Below are 21,430 nucleotides of genomic sequence, written 5' to 3'. Positions count from 1 at the left end.
ACGGTAAATAGTTTGGACAAGAAAAGAATAGAAGCTTTTGAAATGTGGTGCTACAGAAGAATGCTGAAGATTAGATGGGTAGATCACATAACTAATGAGGAAGTATTAAATAGGATTGGGGAGAAGAGAAGTTTGTGGCACAACTTGACCAGAAGAAGGGATCGGTTGGTAGGACATGTTCTGAGGCATCAAGGGATCACCAATTTAGTATTGGAAGGCAGCGTGGAGGGTAAAAATCATAGGGGGAGACCAAGAGATGAATACACTAAGCAGATTCAGAAGGATGTAGGTTGCAGTAGGTACTGGGAGATGAAGAAGCTTGCACAGGATAGAGTAGCATGGAGAGCTGCATCAAACCAGTCTCAGGACTGAAGACCACAACAACAACAACAAGTAAGGTCTGCAGACTGCAGAAACACTGTGATATACATGATCACTTTACCAGACAGAACAGAAACTTACATTTAACCTAAATCAGCACGGCTCTGTGCGAAAAAAGTACTTTTCACATGGGAGTTAAGCTTTATAACAAACTTCCTGAAAACATAAAAGCTATTACTGAGGTCAATACCTTTGGAAAATCTCAAAGTCATATTTACATCACTGCTTTTACTCCATTGAAGAATATTTAAATGTACAAAGGTTTTATATAAATACTTATGTATAAAGTAAATTATTGTAGCCTTAAATAAGTATGAAACTAGAATTATATGAATACACCCAGCTGCAGGCATTGATATATGTCAACGGGGACAGATGAAAATGTGTGCCCCAACCGGAACTTGAACCTGGGATCTCCTGCTTACATGGCAGACACACTATCCATCTGAGCCACCGAGGGCACAGAGGATAGCGTGACTGCAGGGACTATCTCACACACGCCTCCCACGAGACCCACATTCTCACCTTGTATTTCCACACACTACATTTGTAGTGTCCCACTCCAAAATACTCATTGTTCATGGAAGACGTTCTTACCAAGTCCCGTAAGAGTTCAGGGAATATGTATGCATCTGCACAGAAGAAGAAGGTCATGGCTGGTATTGCCAGCACTATATACTTATATGGATATCCATATAAGTATATTAAATAAGTATGTCTAGAAATGACTTTCAGCTGTATACTTACAGCTTTACTTGTCCAATGTCTTATGCAAAAGCTGCTTTGTAGACAACAGGACCAAACAATAAAATAAAATACAATACAATACAACTACATTTAAGAATGACATATAAAGTGATAACTAATGTAACAGATGAGAATAGATAATACCTGCTACATGTGACAGCCAAGTCAAAATCTAAAGAAATGACTTACATCTGGTTGCTCTGTACAACAGAAACGTATTTAGATGTTAGGCCTACTTCATTTGTTACTAAACATGAGCAACATATCTGAAGACTTATAATTCCGTAGCAGGCCACCAAGAAATTTTTAAAATGATTGTTCTCAGTCTCATCATTCTCTCTGTCTTTTACTTCCAAAATAATTGGTAAAACAGTCAGTCCATCACTTGGTCTGGTGCTAGCTCTGACATATTCCATATTCATACTGAAATATGTCATCATTTGACAAGACTTGGGATGAAAATAGGGATTTGTGTGTTTTTTTTTTTTTTTTTTTTTTTTTTTTTTTTTTTTTTTTTTTTTTTTTTTTTTTTTTTTTTTTTTTTTATGATGAAACAAAATTTAAAAGCACACAAGTCAATAAAAATAAAATTTTATTAATCATTGAACAATATGCAAAAATAATAACAATTAATACAGGTTTCAGTGTAAATGTCTTTTCTTATCCTTGTTTATTGCAGTGAATAACTATTTTGATTGGATTTCCGCTGCCAGATATTGCAGTCTCAAAAGCTTGTGGAGTTTGTTCCAATGTAAAGTTGTGAGTAATGAGTGGCTTCACATTCGCTTTACCAGAAGCAACAAGTTCCAAGGCCAATGGATAGCTGAAAATAGCAAAAAGAAAAATCATTCAGATAATTAATTGATAGCAAATTAATTTTTGGGGTAAAATTATGAGAGGACACACAATTTTAGTTATCACCTGGAATAAATAAGGTTAATTTTAACTATCACATGGAATAAATAAGGTTACTACTATCTGTAGGTAGATTTCCACAGTCATGGTCGTATGGTATTGAGATTTCCTAGACATGTGCCTCCCACTCCCCTCTCTTCAGACTCTCTGTGACCCCATAAACCAAATCATGGCAATTCCTTCTGTGCTGTACTTTCTCCTGGAGACTTCCCAGGTTGGAATCCTCGACTTCTGTGATGCCATTCACCCATCCTTTCCTTTGCTGGCCTCTGTCTTCACCTTGTGCCTTCGATCTTCCCCATCATTAACATCTTTCCCAGCGAATCATATCTTATCATAATGTGCCCAACAAAAGCAGTTCATTTTTTGTTTCAATAACAGACCTCCCAAGGAGAAATCTGATTTTATTTGCTGTAATACTGATCTATTTGTTCTTTTTGTGGTCCATAGAACTCTGAGGAGTTACTTTCAACACTACAAAACAAAGGTGTCTATTGCACACTGTTGAGCCTTTCTTATGGCCCTAGACTTCATTGATACATCACATTTTTAATGACAATAGCCCTTACAATACAGATCTGTGTTGTTAAAAGTTATGTATTTACTTCACAAAACATTGTCTAGGTTGCACATTACTTTTTGGCAAATTAGTAAGTTCACTTGATTTCTTGGTTGCAGTCACCATCATCAGCAGAAATCTGGGAGCAGAGATAATTGAACAAATAAGCTACTGCCATTTTTTCTCCTCTTACATGCCATGAAGTGATAAGTGTAGTTGCCCTGATCTTCATTTTCTTGATATTCACCATTGGACTAGCCATTTGCTTTCTTATTTCACCCTCAGCGTGGGGATCTACAACCCTTTCATTTTCTGCCATCACTACTGTATCATCCACGTAACTAAGGTTATTTACACACTGATGGAAAAAAAAATTGCAGCACCAAGGAGGAACTGTGCAACATAAACAAAAGTTGATAGGTGTGTTTCTACATCAATTGCATGAGAGTGGTGCTCGTATTGTCATTATGAAAATGCAAACCAGGTCTATTTAAATAAATGTTGTAACAGTCATGAACGTTAGCTACCTGAGAAACTGGACTTCGTGAGTTGATGTTAGCCAGGAAAGTCTTTAAGGCAACAAAGATGCCATTATCAACACATCAATGAGTTTGAACAAGGTTGTGTAATAAGGCTACAAGAAGCTGGATGTTCCTTCTGCAGAAAGATTGGGCAGGAATGTAGCCACTGTACATGACTGCTGGCAGTAGTGGCCACGAGAATTTACAGTTACAAGACGGCCAGGCTCCAGACAGCCATGTTGCACTACTGAGAAAGGAGACAATCATGTTTGGCATGTGACTCTTGCTTGTGATACAGCATCTTACAGCATCTGCACCAGCAATTTGAATGGCAGTTGGCACCATAGTGACACAACATACTATTACAAATCACTTACTTGAATGACAGCACTGAGCTAGTCACCCTGTACAAGGATTACTTCAATGACAGCTCTGAGTTAGTCGCCCTGTACATGCATTCCACTCCTCTCAAACCATAGCCCTTTGCAACTTCAGTGGTGTCAAGCAAGAACTCACTGGAGGGCAGGGTGGAGGTCTGTTTTGTTTTCTGATGAAAGCTGGATCTGTCTCTGTGCCAGCGGTGGCTGTGTGTCGGTTAAAAGGAGGCCAGTTGAAGGGTTGTAACCAAGATTTCTGCATGCTAGACAAACTGGATCTATACTTGGAGTTGTGGTCTGGGGTGTGATTTTGTATGACAACAGGAGCACTCTCTTGATTATTCCACATGCCAAGACTGCAAATTTGTACATCAGTCTGATGATTCAATCTGTTGTGCTACCATTCATGAACAGCATTCCAAGGGGTCTTTTCCCAACAGGGTAACACTCACCCACATACCACTGCTGTAAAACAGCATGTTCTATAGGCTGTTGACATGTTGCCTTGGCCTGGTTGATCTCCAGATCTGTCTCCAATCAAGCACATGTGGAACATCATCGGACAATGACTCCAGAGTCATCCACAAACAGCATTAACCATCCATGTATCGACTGACCAAGTTCAACAGATATGGAGCTCCATCTCACCAACTGACATCTTGCACCAGTACAACACAATGCATGTACATATGCATGCTTGCATCTAACACTCTGGTGGTTACAGTGGTTATTAATGTATAAGAATTTCACATTTTCAATGTCTTATCTTGTGTTACATTAATCTGTGATCTTGGAATGTTAATCACTTAAACGTACTTCCTAAAAAAAGTATTCCTGCAATTTTATTGCCCTACATTAATTATTTTTTGGTGTTGTGACCTTTTCCATCAGAGTATTTATCCCAGCTATCTTAATTCCAGTTTCTTCTTCAGCTAACTTAGCATTCCTCCTCATATTGTGCTCTGAGCACAGACAGAATAAATTAGATGACAATATGTCACCTTCCTTCACTCTTTTCTGAATGTTAACCCATCTGAGTATAGATCCTGTATGAGATAAATCAGGTGATCTGGCACTCCCATGTTTTTTAGTACTTCCTATAATTTATTGTGGTTGATCCTGTCAAAGTATTTACCACAATCAATATAGCAGAGACAACATCTTTCTGGAATTCTCTTGCATTCTCTGCAATTCATTGGATGTTGGCAAAAGGATCTCTGGTTTCTCTTCCTGTATGACATCCAGCTTGTTCTTCGGGTAGTTCTCTGTCTATATACTGCTGAAGTCAATTTTGTAAGATTTTAAGCATGACTTTGCTAGCACTTGAGGTAAGTGTGATTGTTTAGCAATTTGAAGTCTTTGGAAGTTCCTGTTTTGGAATCACAATGAACATTGGGCTTTTGAAGTCTTTTGGCCATTGCTGGGTTCTCCATATTTTCTGACACACTGAATGCAACATTTTCACTGCACTCTTTCCAATGATGTTGAACAGCTCTGCTGGAATTCAATCATGTCCACTTGCCTTGTTTTTATCAATATTTTCTAAGTTCCATTTGACTTCACTCTCTAAAATATCTGGCTCTGGTTCTAAAATCGGATTAATTCCATCATCATCATTATGTAGTTCTTTCTTATATAGATCTCCATATTGTCACAACCTGCAGTGGGTTGCGACATACATACATTAGAAGCTCACTCTCATATCAGAAGTGACGTGGGATTTTGAGATCAGCCTTTACATGAGCAGCTGCATACAAGAGTGAAAGGTGATGGGGTCAAGCTGAGATTTTTCAAGTCTCTGTGGTTGGAGATGGTACAGAAAGACTTAGATTTTAAGCTGAGTTAGATATGGTGGTGATAAATAAAATGAGACTGTGTGTTGGCTTACTGGTCTGCTTTCTATTTCCTGTTCATATTATTGCAGTGAACATGCAGAACAGCATAGATACTAGTTTATAACTTCAGTAAGTGTAAAAACATAGATGAGGCTTAAAACCAATTTGTCACCTTTGCCTATAGCTTTATTAAGATTCAGGTACACACAGTAGTGCATGGTGTTACAGACTACGAACTATTAAATTGCCAGATAGTATTGCATTAACTGAACCCTTAGGTTCAAGTACTGATAATAATATAAGTAACATACAGACATAGATACTTGTACACTAATGTACAATGGAAACCTATAACCCTATCCCAGAGGTAAGTATAGGCAAGCTTTTGCAATTCCTTCTCAGTGCACAAAATTATTTGAGTTTGATGCTCACTTACATAGTATCTGCTGTGAGCTTCCATGGCTACAATCGTTCACTGGAAAACTCTTCTGGACTCTGCCTTGTTTGGCATTTGAGAGCCTCTATATACATCATTTGGAGAGTTTACTTACAAATAGGACTTGACAGAATCGCTTCTTATCTCCAGTTCACAATCAGTGGGCATGAAGTCAGCAGTTGCTCAATGTTTTTGAACTCTTAATAGACTGATGAAAACAATTTGCACTGTACATCTCTACCTAAGTTACAAAGCTTACTGCTAATATTCATACTTAAGTCATATTTCTCTTTTTCTGGCAACCTTTCATGATTCAGTAATTACAATATTCTTCCCAATGTTCTTTAATGTACTCTGCTTCTGTTGAATCTTTATCATTTCCATCTTTTATCATTCCAATTTTCACTTGAGATTTTCTTTGATGTCCTGAATTTTCTTGTAAAGATCCCAAGTTTTCTCCATCCAGCTATTTTCTTCAACTTCTTTGCACTATTCATTTAAGAAAATATTCTTATCTCTTATAGCCAATTTTCAAAAATTTTCATTTAACTTAAACATTGCTGATATGTCTCCCTTCATTCTTCAGCAATTTTCAGTGCCTCAGCTGATTGACATCTGGCCTTCTTATATTTCTTCTTGGTAATGAGTTTTCCTACTGCCTCATTGACAGTGCCGACTACTTCTGTCCACAGCTCTTGTGGGTTTTTGTCTTCTAACTCTAATGCATTAAATATGTTCTTGGCTCCTACTGCATAATCAGAAGGTATTCTTCTATCTGTAAGATAGAAGAGCTTTGGTCAGTTTTCTCAGTTTCAGCCAGAAATTTGCAATTAAAAGCTGATGATCTGATCCACAATCAGGTGCAGGTCTTGTTTCAGTTGACTGAATAGTATTCTTCCACTTCTGATTACAATGTGTGTAATCAACTTGACTCCAGTATTGGCTGTCTGGTGAAGTTCAGGTGTATAGGCTTCATTTGTTTAGCTGGAACAGTATGGTAGTAATAACCACCAACCTGTCTTGGCAGATTTCTGGGTGTCTCTGTCCTGCTTCATATACCGTACTAAAACAAAATTATCCTGTTACATCTTCTACTGTTTGAATTTACACTGTGAAGTTCCCATCTCCAACTATGAACAGGACATCATTTTTTTTTGTGTCAGCAGCAGTAATTGTTTCAAATCTCCACAGAATTGGTCAATAACATTCTCTTCAGCATCAATTACATTTAATTTTTTTGAGTAGATAAATAGAGCTTTATGACTACTCCTTGTATTATGTCAGAACTATACTGGTATGCAAAACTGAAAGATGAAAGTAACTTTTGTGTGATGTGTCACTACCAAGTAACATAGCTCAATGATAATTGCACCATACATAGAAGGAAGTGCTGATGTATAGTACAGAAGGTACCTGAAAGAAATACACAAAGGTGTGAACAGAAATGACACTTATTCAAAGACAAAATAATTACACTGAAGTCACTGCAATTGAAGATGGTTCCCTGGACATTACAAATGATGCTACATGGTTCTTAACAAAGAGTGTGGTCACCACAAATGACACTGAATACTCTGCAGCGTGCTCCCATACTGACCGCAATGTGGGTGATGAGTTTTTGTGGTAGGACGTTCCAATCCACCCCCAGCACAGGTGAAAACTACCCTGTGGTCTTAACAGAGATATATTTCAGCATGTCCATGTGCACCAATGCATCTCACATGTGCTCAATGGGATTTAAGTCAGGGGAACAAGCAAATCAATCCATTTACCAAATATCCCCTTGTTGCTACAGCTCCTCCACATGCATTCTTCAATGTGATTGCACATTGTCATCCATAAATATGAAATCAAGAGTGAATGCATCCCTGAAAAGATGCACATGGGGAAAGAGTACAGTGTCATGATAACACTGACTGCTTAGTGTACCATGTTCCAACACTTTGGGATCACAAACAAATACCTCCCCACACCATAACACCTGGACCACCTAACCAATCTTGTTCAACAATGTTCCTAGCTGCATTACATGTTTGCACCTGCCACTGTATGAGAAGGTATCTGGCATTGTTGAACATCATTTTGGTGCTCCAAGTGTTATGGTGTGGGGAAACATAATATTGTATGGGTCCACGACCTCCAAATCTTTGAATATGGTACACTCACCAGTCAACATTATCATGACACTCTACCCCTTCCACATATACATCTTTTCAAGGATGCATTCAACACTGACTTTATTTTTATGAATGACAATGCATGACCACATTAAACTGCCCAGGAGGATGTGGCATTGGAGTGAGAGGATATTACACAAGTTGATTGGCCCGTTCGTTTCACCAAATTCAGTTCCATTGAATGTGTGTAGATGTTGGAGAGACGTACTGCAGCACATTCACAAGCACCATTGACCATCCAGCAGTTATCCACTGTGCTAGTGGGAACGGAATGCCCTACCAGAAGAACTCATTTCCAACCTGGTGGCCAGCATGGGAGCACATGGCAGAACATGTATTGCCATCCATGGTGATCACACACAATATTAAGAATCATGTCCCGCTGTTGGTAATGACCAAAATACCACCATGAATCACAGTGACCACAGTGTTATTTGAATAAAAGTGTCATTTCTGTTTGTTTTGTTGCATTTTTCTTTCAATTACCTTCAGTACTATACTCAAGCACTTCTTTCAATGTATGATCTAAGCATCATCAAGCTATGTTACTTGACTGTGATCATATGGAAGTTACTTTTGTCCATAAATTTTGCACACCAGTGTGTGTTAATTTTTTTTAGTTGGCACTGTTGTTACTGAAGCATAGAAATTCATTAGCATTATAGCCAAACTAAGCATTTAAGTAACTAAAAAAATAAATTTAACTTGAAAAAATTCCTTATTCATGTTGACAAATTGTTCTCTCTTATACACAGAACAGAACAAATTGCAGCACTTGGTAGAATAAACAGATTAATTTTTGTGATTGGAAGTTTGTACAAGGGCTTCAAAAATGGGAGTAAAACTTGACATTTAGGTGAACTTTCAAAAAATTGCCATCAGTTAATAGTTAACGATGAAACTATGACTTCAGTTTAGAGTACATATAAAAAAATATTCTGTTCAATACTAGCAAATAAAAAAACTTTATTAGGAAAACATATTTTTGGAAATCAAATGAGGTAATCCATATTAAAGCTAGCTACCATTAGCTTGAGCCAGAACAGTACTCATGAGGCACTTCGAGAAATTTTATATTTACAGCCACCCACATCTTACTCTTCTCACTTTTATTTAAAGTGTGACAGTACGGTATATCTTGATCAAAATATTTTGAAACATTAGATACTTTTGTAGTACTTACTCATTGCAATATCGGAAACAATTGCGAATGTCGACTTCACGGAATGTTGCATTCACCATTGGAAGAGTAACTTGATCAGCTCCCATGCCCACTACACAATGAACACCTCCAGGGCGTGTAACCTGTTGTTCAGAATTAATAATCCTGTTAGTCTGATGAATGTTATTACTTCAGAACAAATTTTTTGCTCAATAAACAAGATATATTTGAGTACCTGTAGTCCAAGCTTTGCTGTGAAGTCAACACCACAGCAATCAATGGTCATATGTGGTTCAGTTTCAAGCAGCTCTCTGACTCTTTCTGCAACTTGTTCCACTGTAGCACCCTTAGGAATGACTAGCGTGTAATCTGCTCCACATTTCTTAGCTAATTCTAGACGGTGTGCAACTATGTCTAAAACATAGAAATAAGAAACTTAAGTGGTTTCCAAGATGCAAACTTAAAAAAAAGAAACATTTTTGCAATTTATCCTAAAGACATTAAAGAGGTATATGTATATTTCAGTGAGTGGGATATGGGTAATGTCTGTCTGCACCTACATACCTACTTCGAAAGTCACCATATTGTGGTGGACGGTATCTTTTTCCACTATTAGTCACTTCCCTTCGTGTTCCACTTGCAAATGTAGCAAGGGACAAACGACTGTCTATATACCTCTGTACAATCCCTAATTTCTTTTATCTTGTGTTTGCTGCCCTCAAATAAAATATATATTGGCAGCAGCAGAATCTTTCTACAGTCAGCTGCCAGTTCCATTTATCTAAATTTTCTCAGTACTGTTTTGTGCAAATATTGTTGTCTTCCTTTCACTGGTTCCCATTTGAGTTCACAAAGCATTTCTGTGATACTTGTGTGTTAGCTGAACCTACTAGCAACAAATCAAGTAGCATGACCCTGAAAGGCTTTGATGTCTTCCTTGAATCAGATGTGGTGGCAGTATTGAAGAATGTGTCTCACTAATGTTCTAAACACTGTCTCCTGTATATAAGTGCTACACTTTCCTAAAGTTCTCCTAATAAACTGGTTGACTATTTTCCTTCCCTGCTATCACACTTATGTGCTTGCCCCACTTCATTTCACTTTGCAAGATATTTAATCAACGCTACTGTGTAAAGCAGCACACCTATAATACTGTAGTCAATGCTCATGGTTGTTTCAGCATTTATTTAAACAAACAATTACAGGATTTTTCCTACTCATCTGCATTAACTTACATTTTTCTACATTTAGGATAAGTAGCCCCTGATCACACAAAATAGAAATTCTGCCTATGTCATCCTGTGTTCTTCTATAGCCACTCAAAACAATACTTTCCCATATACTATTGTGTCATAAGCAAACAATTGCAGATTGCTGTTCATCCATCTGTTAGATAAATTATGTATATAGAGAACAAGAGTGGTCTTATCAAACTTCCTTGGGGCACTCCTGGTAATACCATTGTCTGTGATCAACACTTGCCAGTCACTGACTGACTGATGACATTACAGGATCATCAGCAAATGATAATATTTTGCTGCTCAATTTGATGTGACTTGACTTAATCAGGGAGTGATCTTATCTCCTTTTATCATAACATTTTATTGTGTGATACTGATCCCTGTCATTCTGGCAAAGCCCTTTATTAGGTTCTTGTTTCCTGTTTACTCTGTCCATCAGATTTCTTATGAATATAGAGACCAAGAGTCCTATATCACAGTTCTATGGGACACTCCTGATGAAGCCTTTGTCTCCAATGAACACTCATCATACCTTTGTGTCTTGATTGAACACTCACCATCCAGGACAACAAACTGGATCTTATTGCTTGAAATGTCTTTGAGCCACTCACATGTTCAATAACATTTTCTGTATGCTCAGGCTTTCAATAGCAGCCATCAACATGGCACTATGTCAAATGCTTTCCAGAAATCTAAGAATATGGACTCTCCCTATTGTCCTTCATCAGTGGTTCATAAGATGTCACGTGAGAGAAGGGCAAGCTGAGTTTTGCATGAACAATGCATCCTAAATCCACACCGATCTGTGGACAGAAGTTTATCTGTCTCAAGAAAATTTATCATACTGGAATTTAGATGAGGGCCAAAATTTCTGTAGCAAACCAACATTAATGATACTGATGTATAATTTTGTGGGTCTGTTCTTTTACCCTTCTTATAGAAAGAAGTCACCAGTGCTTTTTTGCAGTTGCTTGAATCTTTGTGATGGGTGAGAGATTCACGATAAATGCAAGCTACATGAGGGGTTAATGCATAGAATACTCTCTGTAAAGCCGAATTGTGATTCGATCCAGACCTATAACATTCATTTTCAACTCTGGAAGTTGTTTCTTAATGCCAGGGATGTCCATTTTGATATTCTCCATACAGAAGTCTGTACTACAATCAAACAATAGTATGTCTGTACAATCCTACTGTTTGAATGATTTCTTAAATGCAAAATTTAAAACTCTGTCTTAGGTTTCACTGTCTCCTACCACTGCAACAGACTTGTCGATGAGTGACTTGGTAGAAACCTTTCACCCACTTAGTAATTCTATGTAGGACCAATTTTTTGGGTTTTTCGGAATGACCTTTTGCTAATGCATGATAGTGCAAGTTGTGCACATCATGCAGCAATCTTAGAGGGTTATAGAGGAAGGAAGTTGTTAACACCACTGAACGTTTGTAGTTCATGCAGTGCAAAATATGAATATTCATGCGTGAGAGACCAATGCTAAGGGTTCTGTATGCGACAGTTGACAATTCCTGTTCGTTCATAGTAACATTGTTGTAATGTTCTAAAACAGCAGCTCTGATTACTTTTCTGATCCTTATTGCCAATCTAAATTTCCCATTAGCTGTGTCTAGTGTGGACAAGGTATCATGGCCAAGAAACTGTGCAGACATTTCTCTACTAGTTTTCAAATTGTATATATTAAAAAATGTGTGAGATTTTTGCACATCTCCTCCTAAACCACTGGACTGATTTCAACCAACCTTGGTACACATCACTTATTGTCAGGCAATGGTCACTGTGGGGGTACTTATCACAGTTCAAGAGATATGGTGTCATAAACAATGTGGTGTGAAAAACTGTCACATCATGCATGATGCCTAAAATTTATTGCTTCTGTGATGCTGACGCTATCCATAGTAAATTTTTCAGACAGTATCCACATATGCTGCTAAATACACCTGCAAAATTATATCATTGTGTGACACATAGTTCAGGAGCAATGATATCACACACACTGCAATGCACGAAAAAAAATACTGCATCATATATGAAGTTTTAATACATTTATTCTTTACTATTAAGTCACTCCTACAGTCCAGTCACCTTTAGGAAATCCCTGACACTGGACAGTGCTTTTGTCAGCTTTCAACTGTGAAGAGCAAATGCCTGTTGGTGAAAAAAGTATCCATCTACAGAGCTATGAGTTGGAGATGCCATGAGGATGTTTACAAAATCATGTTTAAGATATGCAAAGCAACTGCACTTCTACAGTATGCATATTTCTTTGTAAGACTGTTCTACAATTTCAAAGGTGTTTTCATGAATACATGTAAATCAAATTTTTTCAATATTATATAACAAACCAGTTTTGTTTCTAATATAAAATTGGCAAAACGAATTATGGACAATTGCATGTTTTTCTGCTAGTATTCAGTTTCAGATTCTTTATTCACCATTGACCACCTGAGGTGGAATAGGCAATTTATACGGATATCATATAACATTTTCCTTGAATAGTACCTTAAAGCTAAATGAGCATTGCAAATAGTGCCCATAGATGACAACATAAACCATAACATAAGCTAAACACATTCAGTGACATCACATAATGAAATACTTAAAAATTAATGTCGATTAATTTTATATTCATAAATTCTGCTATATTGTAAAAAGAATTGATTAGTAACCAATTTAGTAGTTTGCTCCTGAAGCTACTTATGTGAGCCAACCGAGAAGAAAATGGGAGTTTATTAAATATTTTTGGACTATTGATTAGATGGGACTGTTCTTGTCAGCCTGTGCCTAGGTATGTCTAATTTTGTTTTGCCTCTGGGATTATGGTGGTGTATGTTTTCCCTCATTTCAAAATCTGCTATATTGTTTTTTGCATACAATGCTGAGGTGTATATATAAAGATTAATAACTGTTAATATTTTCAGCTGAATGAACAGTGGCCGGCAGTGCTCTGATCTACCAGAATTGCTCATTGCCCTTATCACTTTCTTCTGAATTTTTAGATCTTCAGTGATGTGAAGAGAATGTCCCCATATCAGCAGTCCATACTCTATACGTGACTGAAACAGTCCAAAATAAATAACTCTTAAATATTCTTTTGTCAACAGGCTCCTCAGTTTCCACATTAAATACGTAACTCGAGACAATTTTGCGCAGGTATGGTTGATGTGTGTTTCTCATGTTAACTTAGAGTCTACATGAATTCCTAGAATTTTAACTGCTTTCACCTCTACCTCTTTTGACAATCCTAGTATAATCTGTTGGTTTTTATCAGGATTGCAAAGCAGTGTATTTGATGAGAACCAATTTAGTGCTGCTTCCAGGCCATCTTGCATCATATCTTGCAGAACTGATATGTTCTCATGCTGAGCAAGCAAAGTTGTGTCATCAGCATAACAAATAACAGTATTGGGGATACAGTGGGGTAAATCATTGATTGAAATTATAAAAAAGAAGGGCCCAAGGACAGAACCTTGTGTGACTTCTGTCTTAACTTCTACTTCTAGCAATTGTGAGTCTCTGTTTCTGACAGAGGCAAACTGCTTCCTATTGTTTAGGTATGATTCAATTACTGCCAATGCAGAATCTTGTACTCCATAGAATTTGAGTTTAGCAAGTAAGGTGTCATGAGAAATGCAGTCAAATGCCTTACTTAAATCACATAAAAGAAGCGAGTCTTTATTTTTATAGAAAAGAACACAGTAAGGAGCCATCCACTATCAGTCAGGAGCTTTAAGCAGGTCTGTAGTGGAAAAGTATCATTATACTATTACAATTTCCCAACAGCATCCCAGCATTACTACAGGGATTCTGTGATGAAGCACCTAACACTAGAACAGAAATCATATGCATGTAGCTAACTCATTTCTGTGCCAGTACTGTGATTTGATTGCTCACTTCAATTGAAAAACCAAGCACAGTACACAGACCAAATACAAACAGAATGTATTGATGTGCTTGCTGATATATAAGGTGTTCTGTTCACTGGTCACCTGTTCACAGAAATAGAGGACACTGATCACTACTTGAAAATTGTGACAGGCCATTCAGAATAGTATGTGTGTTATACCCAGTATAAGAGTTGTTCTCTGACCTTTATCTGAGTAATTACTGTCATGAATCAGAGAAATATTGTCTGTACAAGTTGTAGTGGCAGTTGTTTGATTATTGATCTCACTCCCACAGACCATTTTCTTTCAACATGAAGAAATTTGTTATTGGTCAAGGTTTCCCTAGCGACAAATAGATACAGCCAGATGTTCGTACACCATGTGGCATACACCTGACACAAAGACAAACTGTTGATTCCATAATACGGCAAATGTCTCAAGTCTAGTGGTAAACAGGTTGTAAAGTACTTTCTCTATTGCTGTGCAAGGATGGTCCACATATTTCTCAACCTGATAGTGGAAATGAAAAATGCTGTTTTTTCTTTTTTTTTTAAATTAATTTTCAACATGTTCTTGTTTAACATTAATACAGTTCATCCAAAATACTATTCTAACACTACAATCGCTTCTTAGTTTGAAAAAAATACTCCAGTCTGATACACAGTTTCATTTCAGCACAAACTCTGCTGCAGAGTGAATCTTCATTCTGGGAATGTAAATTAATGTGGATGAGTATGAAAAACTAAACTGAAATTTTCAGATATAGCATTAGCATTGCTCTGCTTAACACAGTCAAGTCATTTAAATATTTGATTGTAACAGTGCAAAGCAATATGAAACAGGGCAAGCATGTGACGATTGTGGTAGGAAAGGCAAATGTTTTACTTCAGTTTGTTGGGAGAATTTTGGGGAAGTGTGGTTCATTTGTAAAGGTAACTGCATGTAGGATGCTAGTGTGACCTATTCTTGAGTACTACTCTAGTGTTTGGGATCTGCACCAGGTCAGATCAAAGGAAGACATCAAAGCAATTCAAAGGTGAACTGCTAGATTAGTTACCAGTAGGCATTATGAAGATGGTTTGGGAACCCAAATGGGAATCCCCAAAGGGAAAGCAGCATTCTTTTTGAGTAACACTAGTGAGAAAATTTAGAGAATTGGCATTTCAACCTGACTACATAATTATTCTGCTGCCACCAACATATATTTCATGTAAGGAGCACAAAGATAAGATACAAGAAATTAGGGCTCATATGGAGGCATATAGATAGTCACTTTTCCATCACTCCATTACTACATTCACGAGTAGAACAGGAACAGAAATGGCTACAGTAGTAGTAGTAGTAGTCGTACCTTCCACCATGCATTGTATGGTGGCTTATATAGTACATATGTACATTTAGAAATAATCCCCAAGACTGTAGCTAAACCATTTCTCTGCAATATACCTTCTACCACCTGAGTGATAGTCCCAGAACATATGCAGGAGAACTTCTGTGAAGTTTTGGAAGATAGGAGGTGAGGTATGGACAGAAATAAAGCTGTGAGGGCTGGTTGTCAATCATATTTGGTAGCTCAGTGAGTAGAGAACTAGCTAGCAAAAGGCACAGCACCCAGGTTCAAGTCCCGGTCCAGCACACAGTTTTAATCTGCCATAAAGGTTCAAATCAGCATATACTCCACTACTGATGAAAATTTATTCTGATGACTTTTTCCTTCTACAGACTAAGTCTTTCCCAAATTTATGCTACCATATTTGTTATAAGATTTCAATAATACTTCAGAGCTACTGTTTTACCTATTTTACAGTCAGTTAACAGGATTTCTTTTGCATTCCAAAATACCATTGCCCTGACTTTCCTCACCAATTATGTTGTCTTTACCCCATCTGGAACTGAAGAGCTGCATTCTGACCACTGTTTTGACTGTTGTTTCAGTTCTGGTGTGAAATACTGAACGCAGGTTTCATCCACTGTCACATAATAACTCAGTAAATCACTTTTGTTTTTATGGAAAGGTACCAAACACTGTTTAAGAATTATCATGCGAATCGGCTTCTGATCTGTTATGAACAGGCAGGATACCCCATCTTGTGTGAAGGATTACCAAGTGCAAAATGTAACCAAAATTTTTTTTTCTAGAATGAAATTTTCACTCTTTAATGGAGTGTGCGCTGATATGAAACTTCCTGGCAGATTAAAACTGTGTGTGAGACCGAGACTTGAACTCTGGACCTTTGCCTGTTGAGGGCAAGTGCTCTACCAGCTGAGCTATCCAAACATGACTAACAATATGTCCTCAAAGCCTTACTTCCACAAGTCCCTTTGGTTGGTAGGAGATGAGGTACCAGTGAAAGTAGCATTTTGCCTGTGGCTTGTGAGTCATGCTTGGGTAGCTCAGATAAGAGAGCCCTTGCCCGCAAAAGACAGTGGTCCGAACTTAGAGTCTCAATCTGGCACACAGTTTTATATGGCAGGAAATTCCAACAATCTTTTTCTTTTTCCTTCTCTCCCCCTCCACTCTCCCAACACTTCATGGTGTGGTTGCACTTCTTTTTGTGAGGATTGAAGGAGATAGTCACCATTCATATTTGTGCGCCATTAATGATATGGGTAATTACCTGTAATTATCACTTTACTTGCTCCCATAGCTTTCGCTGCAAGCAAGGTCAGCAGACCAACTGGACCAGCTCCAAGAACAAGGACGTTCGAGCCAAGACAAACACCAGCTCGGCGACACGCATGTACACCCACTGAGAAAGGTTCAAGAAGTGCACCTTCCTCAAGTGAAACATGGTCTGGTAACCTAAAAATATGCAAGAAATAGTATGTGTTCTAGTGTACAGCTGAGAAAAATCTAAAACATAAAAGCAATAAATATAATGCAACTTTGTCTCAAATGATTAATTTTAAGAGTAGGAACAATTATCCAAATGCAGTGCATTCAGTTATGAACATTAAGTGAATTCCCTAGATATACACTAAATCAGTTTAATGCAGGTTTTTTCATTACAATAATATTTAAAGTTAGATAAGCAGAAGACATTACACATATTTACAATTACTGATACAGTGTATTATAATTATAAACTGATTCTTTCCACACCATAATGAGGGACTGCAATTATGGTCCATGGAACATGCATGTAACTGAACTAAATGAGGTTGCTGCTATTCAGCTTCTCACCCAATGTCTCACTAGTAACATACTCAAATCTTTTTTGTATGTAAAGGAAAATTTCATTCATAAATTTGCTAAATTCATAAACAGACAGTTGGGTAAGCCAATACTCAACAGGAGTTAATTATCAGTACAGCCAGTATATATACACATGAAAATAAGTAACACATACATGTACCATTTATTAGCATTTCTTCTCATTACATTCATGTACGGAATGTGGAAACAATGACTACTTTAGTGCATCTGCATGCACTGTAATTAGTCTATTCTTATCTTCAAAGTCACTGTAGAAGCAGTAAACAGGAGGCTATAGTTTGTTCCTAGATTCTTCCCTTAACACTGCTTCTTGAGAGTTTGTAAGTATGTTTCTGCAGTATAGTTGTCATCATTCTTCTGGTGTCTGCCAGCTGAGGGCTTTTCAGCATTTCTGTGACATTTTCCCATAGTTCAAACAAACCTGCCAACATTCATGTTGCCCTTCTTTGCATACGTTCAATATTGCCTGTTATTGCTATTTGGTATGGATCCACCACTTGTGCCATATGTTAGGTTGGGTCTTACCAGTGTTTTGTAAGCAATCTGCTTTATAGACTGATGGAATTTTCCCAGTTCTCTTTAAAACCTCCTTTACTTGTGACTTAGTAGATGTGTTGATTCCATTTCCTGTACCTACAGGTTGTTATACTCAGGCATCTGTATGATTTGATCAATTCCAGTTTTGTGAACTGCACAATACATTCCTGTACATTTAAAGCAAGTTGTCAGTTTTGGCACCAGTTTGAAATCTCACGAAGATATAATTGGATATTTGTCCAGATTACTTCAGGTGGTACTTCATTATAGATAACTGCATTGTCTACAAAAAGTCTGAAATTACTATTAACACTGTCTGCCAAGCCATTATACAACATGAATGGCAACAGTCTCAATGCAGTACTCTGAGGCATCCTTGAAATTACGTCTACATCTTATGATGACTTTCCATCCAAGATAATATGCTGCATAGTGCCTAACAAGAAATACTCAAGACAAAATTTTTATCTATGATATGATGTACTTTCATTTATAAGTGATGCATAGTACAGAGTCGAATGCTTTCCAGAAGCATTTATCTGTGACTTTAAGGATGTCATTAGAGTAAACTGTAAGTTCAGTTTCACATCACCACTGTTTTCTTAACCTATGCTAGTTGGAATACAGAACATCATTCTGCACAAGTTGTATCACTATGTTTGAGCTCAGAATATGAGTATGTTCTAGGTTTCTGCAACAAATGGATGTCAGTGATGTAGGACAGTAGTTGTTTTGATTACTCCTGCTACCCTTCTTGTAGACATATGTGACTTGCACAACAATAATAGGAAACATTTTCTGTTTGGAGGATCTGTGCTGTATTATGGTTAAACAAGGGTCATCTGAAACTAAACTCACACTTATTTCACATAGTATCTTGACGACTTAACATCAAGGCAATTAAGTGGATGCAGTATTTGTTGGTTTTCAAAAAGCATTACAGTCAGTAAAACACCAACATTTGTTTTATTGGAAATACCATGATATTACCATCAATTGAAATTTTTTTACTATACTGAGGATATCTTGTTTGCAGGTAATACATTAGCATTTTATCTTGGATGGAGAGTCATCCCAAGAAGTAAAAGTAACTTCAGATGAGCCCCATGGCAATGTATTTAGACTATAGCTTTTCGTACTGTACATCAATAAACTGGTAGACAATATTATCAGTAACATCAGACTTTTGTAGATGATATAACTATCTATCACCATTTACACAAATATTGAGACAGATTTTTTTATAAGATCTGAAAGTGGTGCAAAGACTGGTAGCTTACTTTAAACGTACAGAAATGTAAAATTTTTCATCTCTCAAAATGCAGAAAAGTAGTATGTTATTGCAACAGTATCAATAAGTCACAACTGGAATCCATCAGCTCACACAAATATCCGGGTTTAGCAATTTGTAGGCATAAAAATGGAATGATCAAATAGGCTCAGTCATAGGTAAAGCAGGTTGCACAGGCAAGTTCAGTGGTTATGATAATAGAAAAGTGCAGTCAATTTACAAACAAGATTATGAAACTTTCAAGCAATATTTTGTATGACCCATACCTGATAAGACTCAGTGAGAAATGGTTGATAATCTACTCTACAATGACAAATTTTCACACTTAACAAACCTGTCAAAATTGTAAGTGCTCAGAAAGGAGAACATTTAACTGGATGAATCTAAGAATGCTATCTAGGATGAAACTGGATAATAATGATCCACAACACAGGTGATAAATTCACATCAAATATTTCTGGACAGATTAAAAGACAGCCCTACCTGTTGGTGAGTGAAGAGTGCAGCTCTGCAATCACAGACAGACAGACAAAACATGTGGCTCCACAGTGGGTCAAGTGCAGACTATTAAACAGGAACATCACAGCCACTAGTGTGATGAGAGCAAAATGCTATCTTTTATTACCTGAAATTCCAACTGAGGTGTGATTTACTCAACCGCAATACAATAATTAAGAAATAACTTTGTATAAACTTTGCTTCCTTGTCTAGAATCAGAATGCTTCTCTGTTTTCTGGAACAATTTTCTTCAACAAACTCCCATTAAACAAATCAAGAAATAGGGAATTGCTATTAATCCAAAAGAAAATTAAAAATACCAATACCCAAAAAGGGAAATAAGAGCAATCCAATTACAGGCCCATATCACTAATTTCGATTTGCAGTAGGGTTTTGGAACATGTAATGTGCAAACTTTATGAATTGCCTTGAAGAAAATGATTTTTTGACACATAGTCAGCACAGATTCAGAAAACATCATTCTTATGAAACACAGTTAGCTCTTTATACTCATGAAGTAATGAATGTTATCGACAGGTGATGTCAAACTGATTCCATATTTTTAGATTTCCAGAAAACTTTCAACACCCTTCATCACAAGCATCTTCTAACCAAACTGCATGCCTATGGAATATTGCCTCAGTTGTGTGACTGGATTAGTGATTTCCTATCAGAAAAGTAACAGTTTGTAGTAACAGACAGCAAGTCATTGAGTGAAACAGAAGTAGTATCCAGCATTCTCCAAGGAAGTGTTATAGTCCTTGTATTGTTCCTGATCTATATTAATGACATACGAGGCAATCTGAGTAGCCCTCTTAAATTGGTTGCAGATGATGCTGTCATTTACCACCTTGTAAAGTCATCAGATGACCAAAACGATTTGCAAAAGATTTAGATAAATATCTGTATGGCGCAAAAAATGGCAATTGACCCTGACTAAAGAAAAGTGTGGAGTTATTCACATGAGTACTAAAAGAAATCGGCTACATTTCAATTACGCGGTAAGTCACACAAATCTGAAGGCTGTAAATTCTACTAAATACTTACGGATTACAATTACAAATAACCTAAATTGGAATAATCATATAGATAATGTTGTGGGTAGAGCAAACCAAAGACTGCAATTCATTGGCAGAGCACATAGAAGGTGCAACAGGTCTACTAAAGAGACTGCTTACACCATGCTTGTCTGCCCTATTCTGGAGTATTGCTGTGCGGTGTGGGATCCGCATCAGGTAGGATTGACAGATGACATTGAAAAAGTCCAAAGAAGAACAGCTCTTTTGTTTCATCATGAAATAGGGGAGATAGTGCCACAGATGTGAATTGGAGTGGTAATCATTAAAACAAAGGTGTTTTTTGTTGCGACGGGATCTTCACATGAAATTTCAATCACCAGTTTTCTCCTCCGATTGCGAAAACATTCTGTTGGCACCCACTTACATAGAGATAAATGATCATCATGATAAAATAAAAGATACCAAGGCTTGCATAGATAAATTTAGGTCCTCGCTTTTCCCTGCACACCATTCGAGAGTGGAATGGTAGAGACAGCCTGCAGGTACTTCACTGAACCCTCTGCCAGGCACTTCATTGTGAATAGCAGAGTAATCACATAGATGTTGATCATGTA

The 21,430-nt window shown here is 37.2% G+C and overlaps 1 protein-coding gene across 1 annotated transcript in view; it reads right to left on the bottom strand.

Moving 5' to 3' along the window:
* Nucleotides 1–1,703: 1,703 nt before the first annotated feature.
* Nucleotides 1,704–21,430, bottom strand: part of LOC126413317 (sorbitol dehydrogenase-like) — a 75,224-nt gene continuing 55,497 nt past the window's right edge. The window contains exons 5-8 of the mRNA XM_050083216.1: nucleotides 16,873–17,057; nucleotides 9,346–9,524; nucleotides 9,132–9,253; nucleotides 1,704–1,951 (exon numbers count right to left, since the gene is read on the bottom strand). Coding sequence (XP_049939173.1) covers nucleotides 1,789–1,951; nucleotides 9,132–9,253; nucleotides 9,346–9,524; nucleotides 16,873–17,057 — 649 coding nt within the window. The 3' untranslated portion in view covers nucleotides 1,704–1,788. The remainder of the gene's footprint in view (nucleotides 1,952–9,131; nucleotides 9,254–9,345; nucleotides 9,525–16,872; nucleotides 17,058–21,430) is intronic.

This window comes from Schistocerca serialis, chromosome 7 (assembly GCF_023864345.2).
Source record: "Schistocerca serialis cubense isolate TAMUIC-IGC-003099 chromosome 7, iqSchSeri2.2, whole genome shotgun sequence".
NCBI lineage: Eukaryota > Metazoa > Arthropoda > Insecta > Orthoptera > Acrididae > Schistocerca > Schistocerca serialis.
Note: the sequence above shows the minus strand (reverse complement) of the source record. Positions and strands in the feature narration are given on the sequence as shown.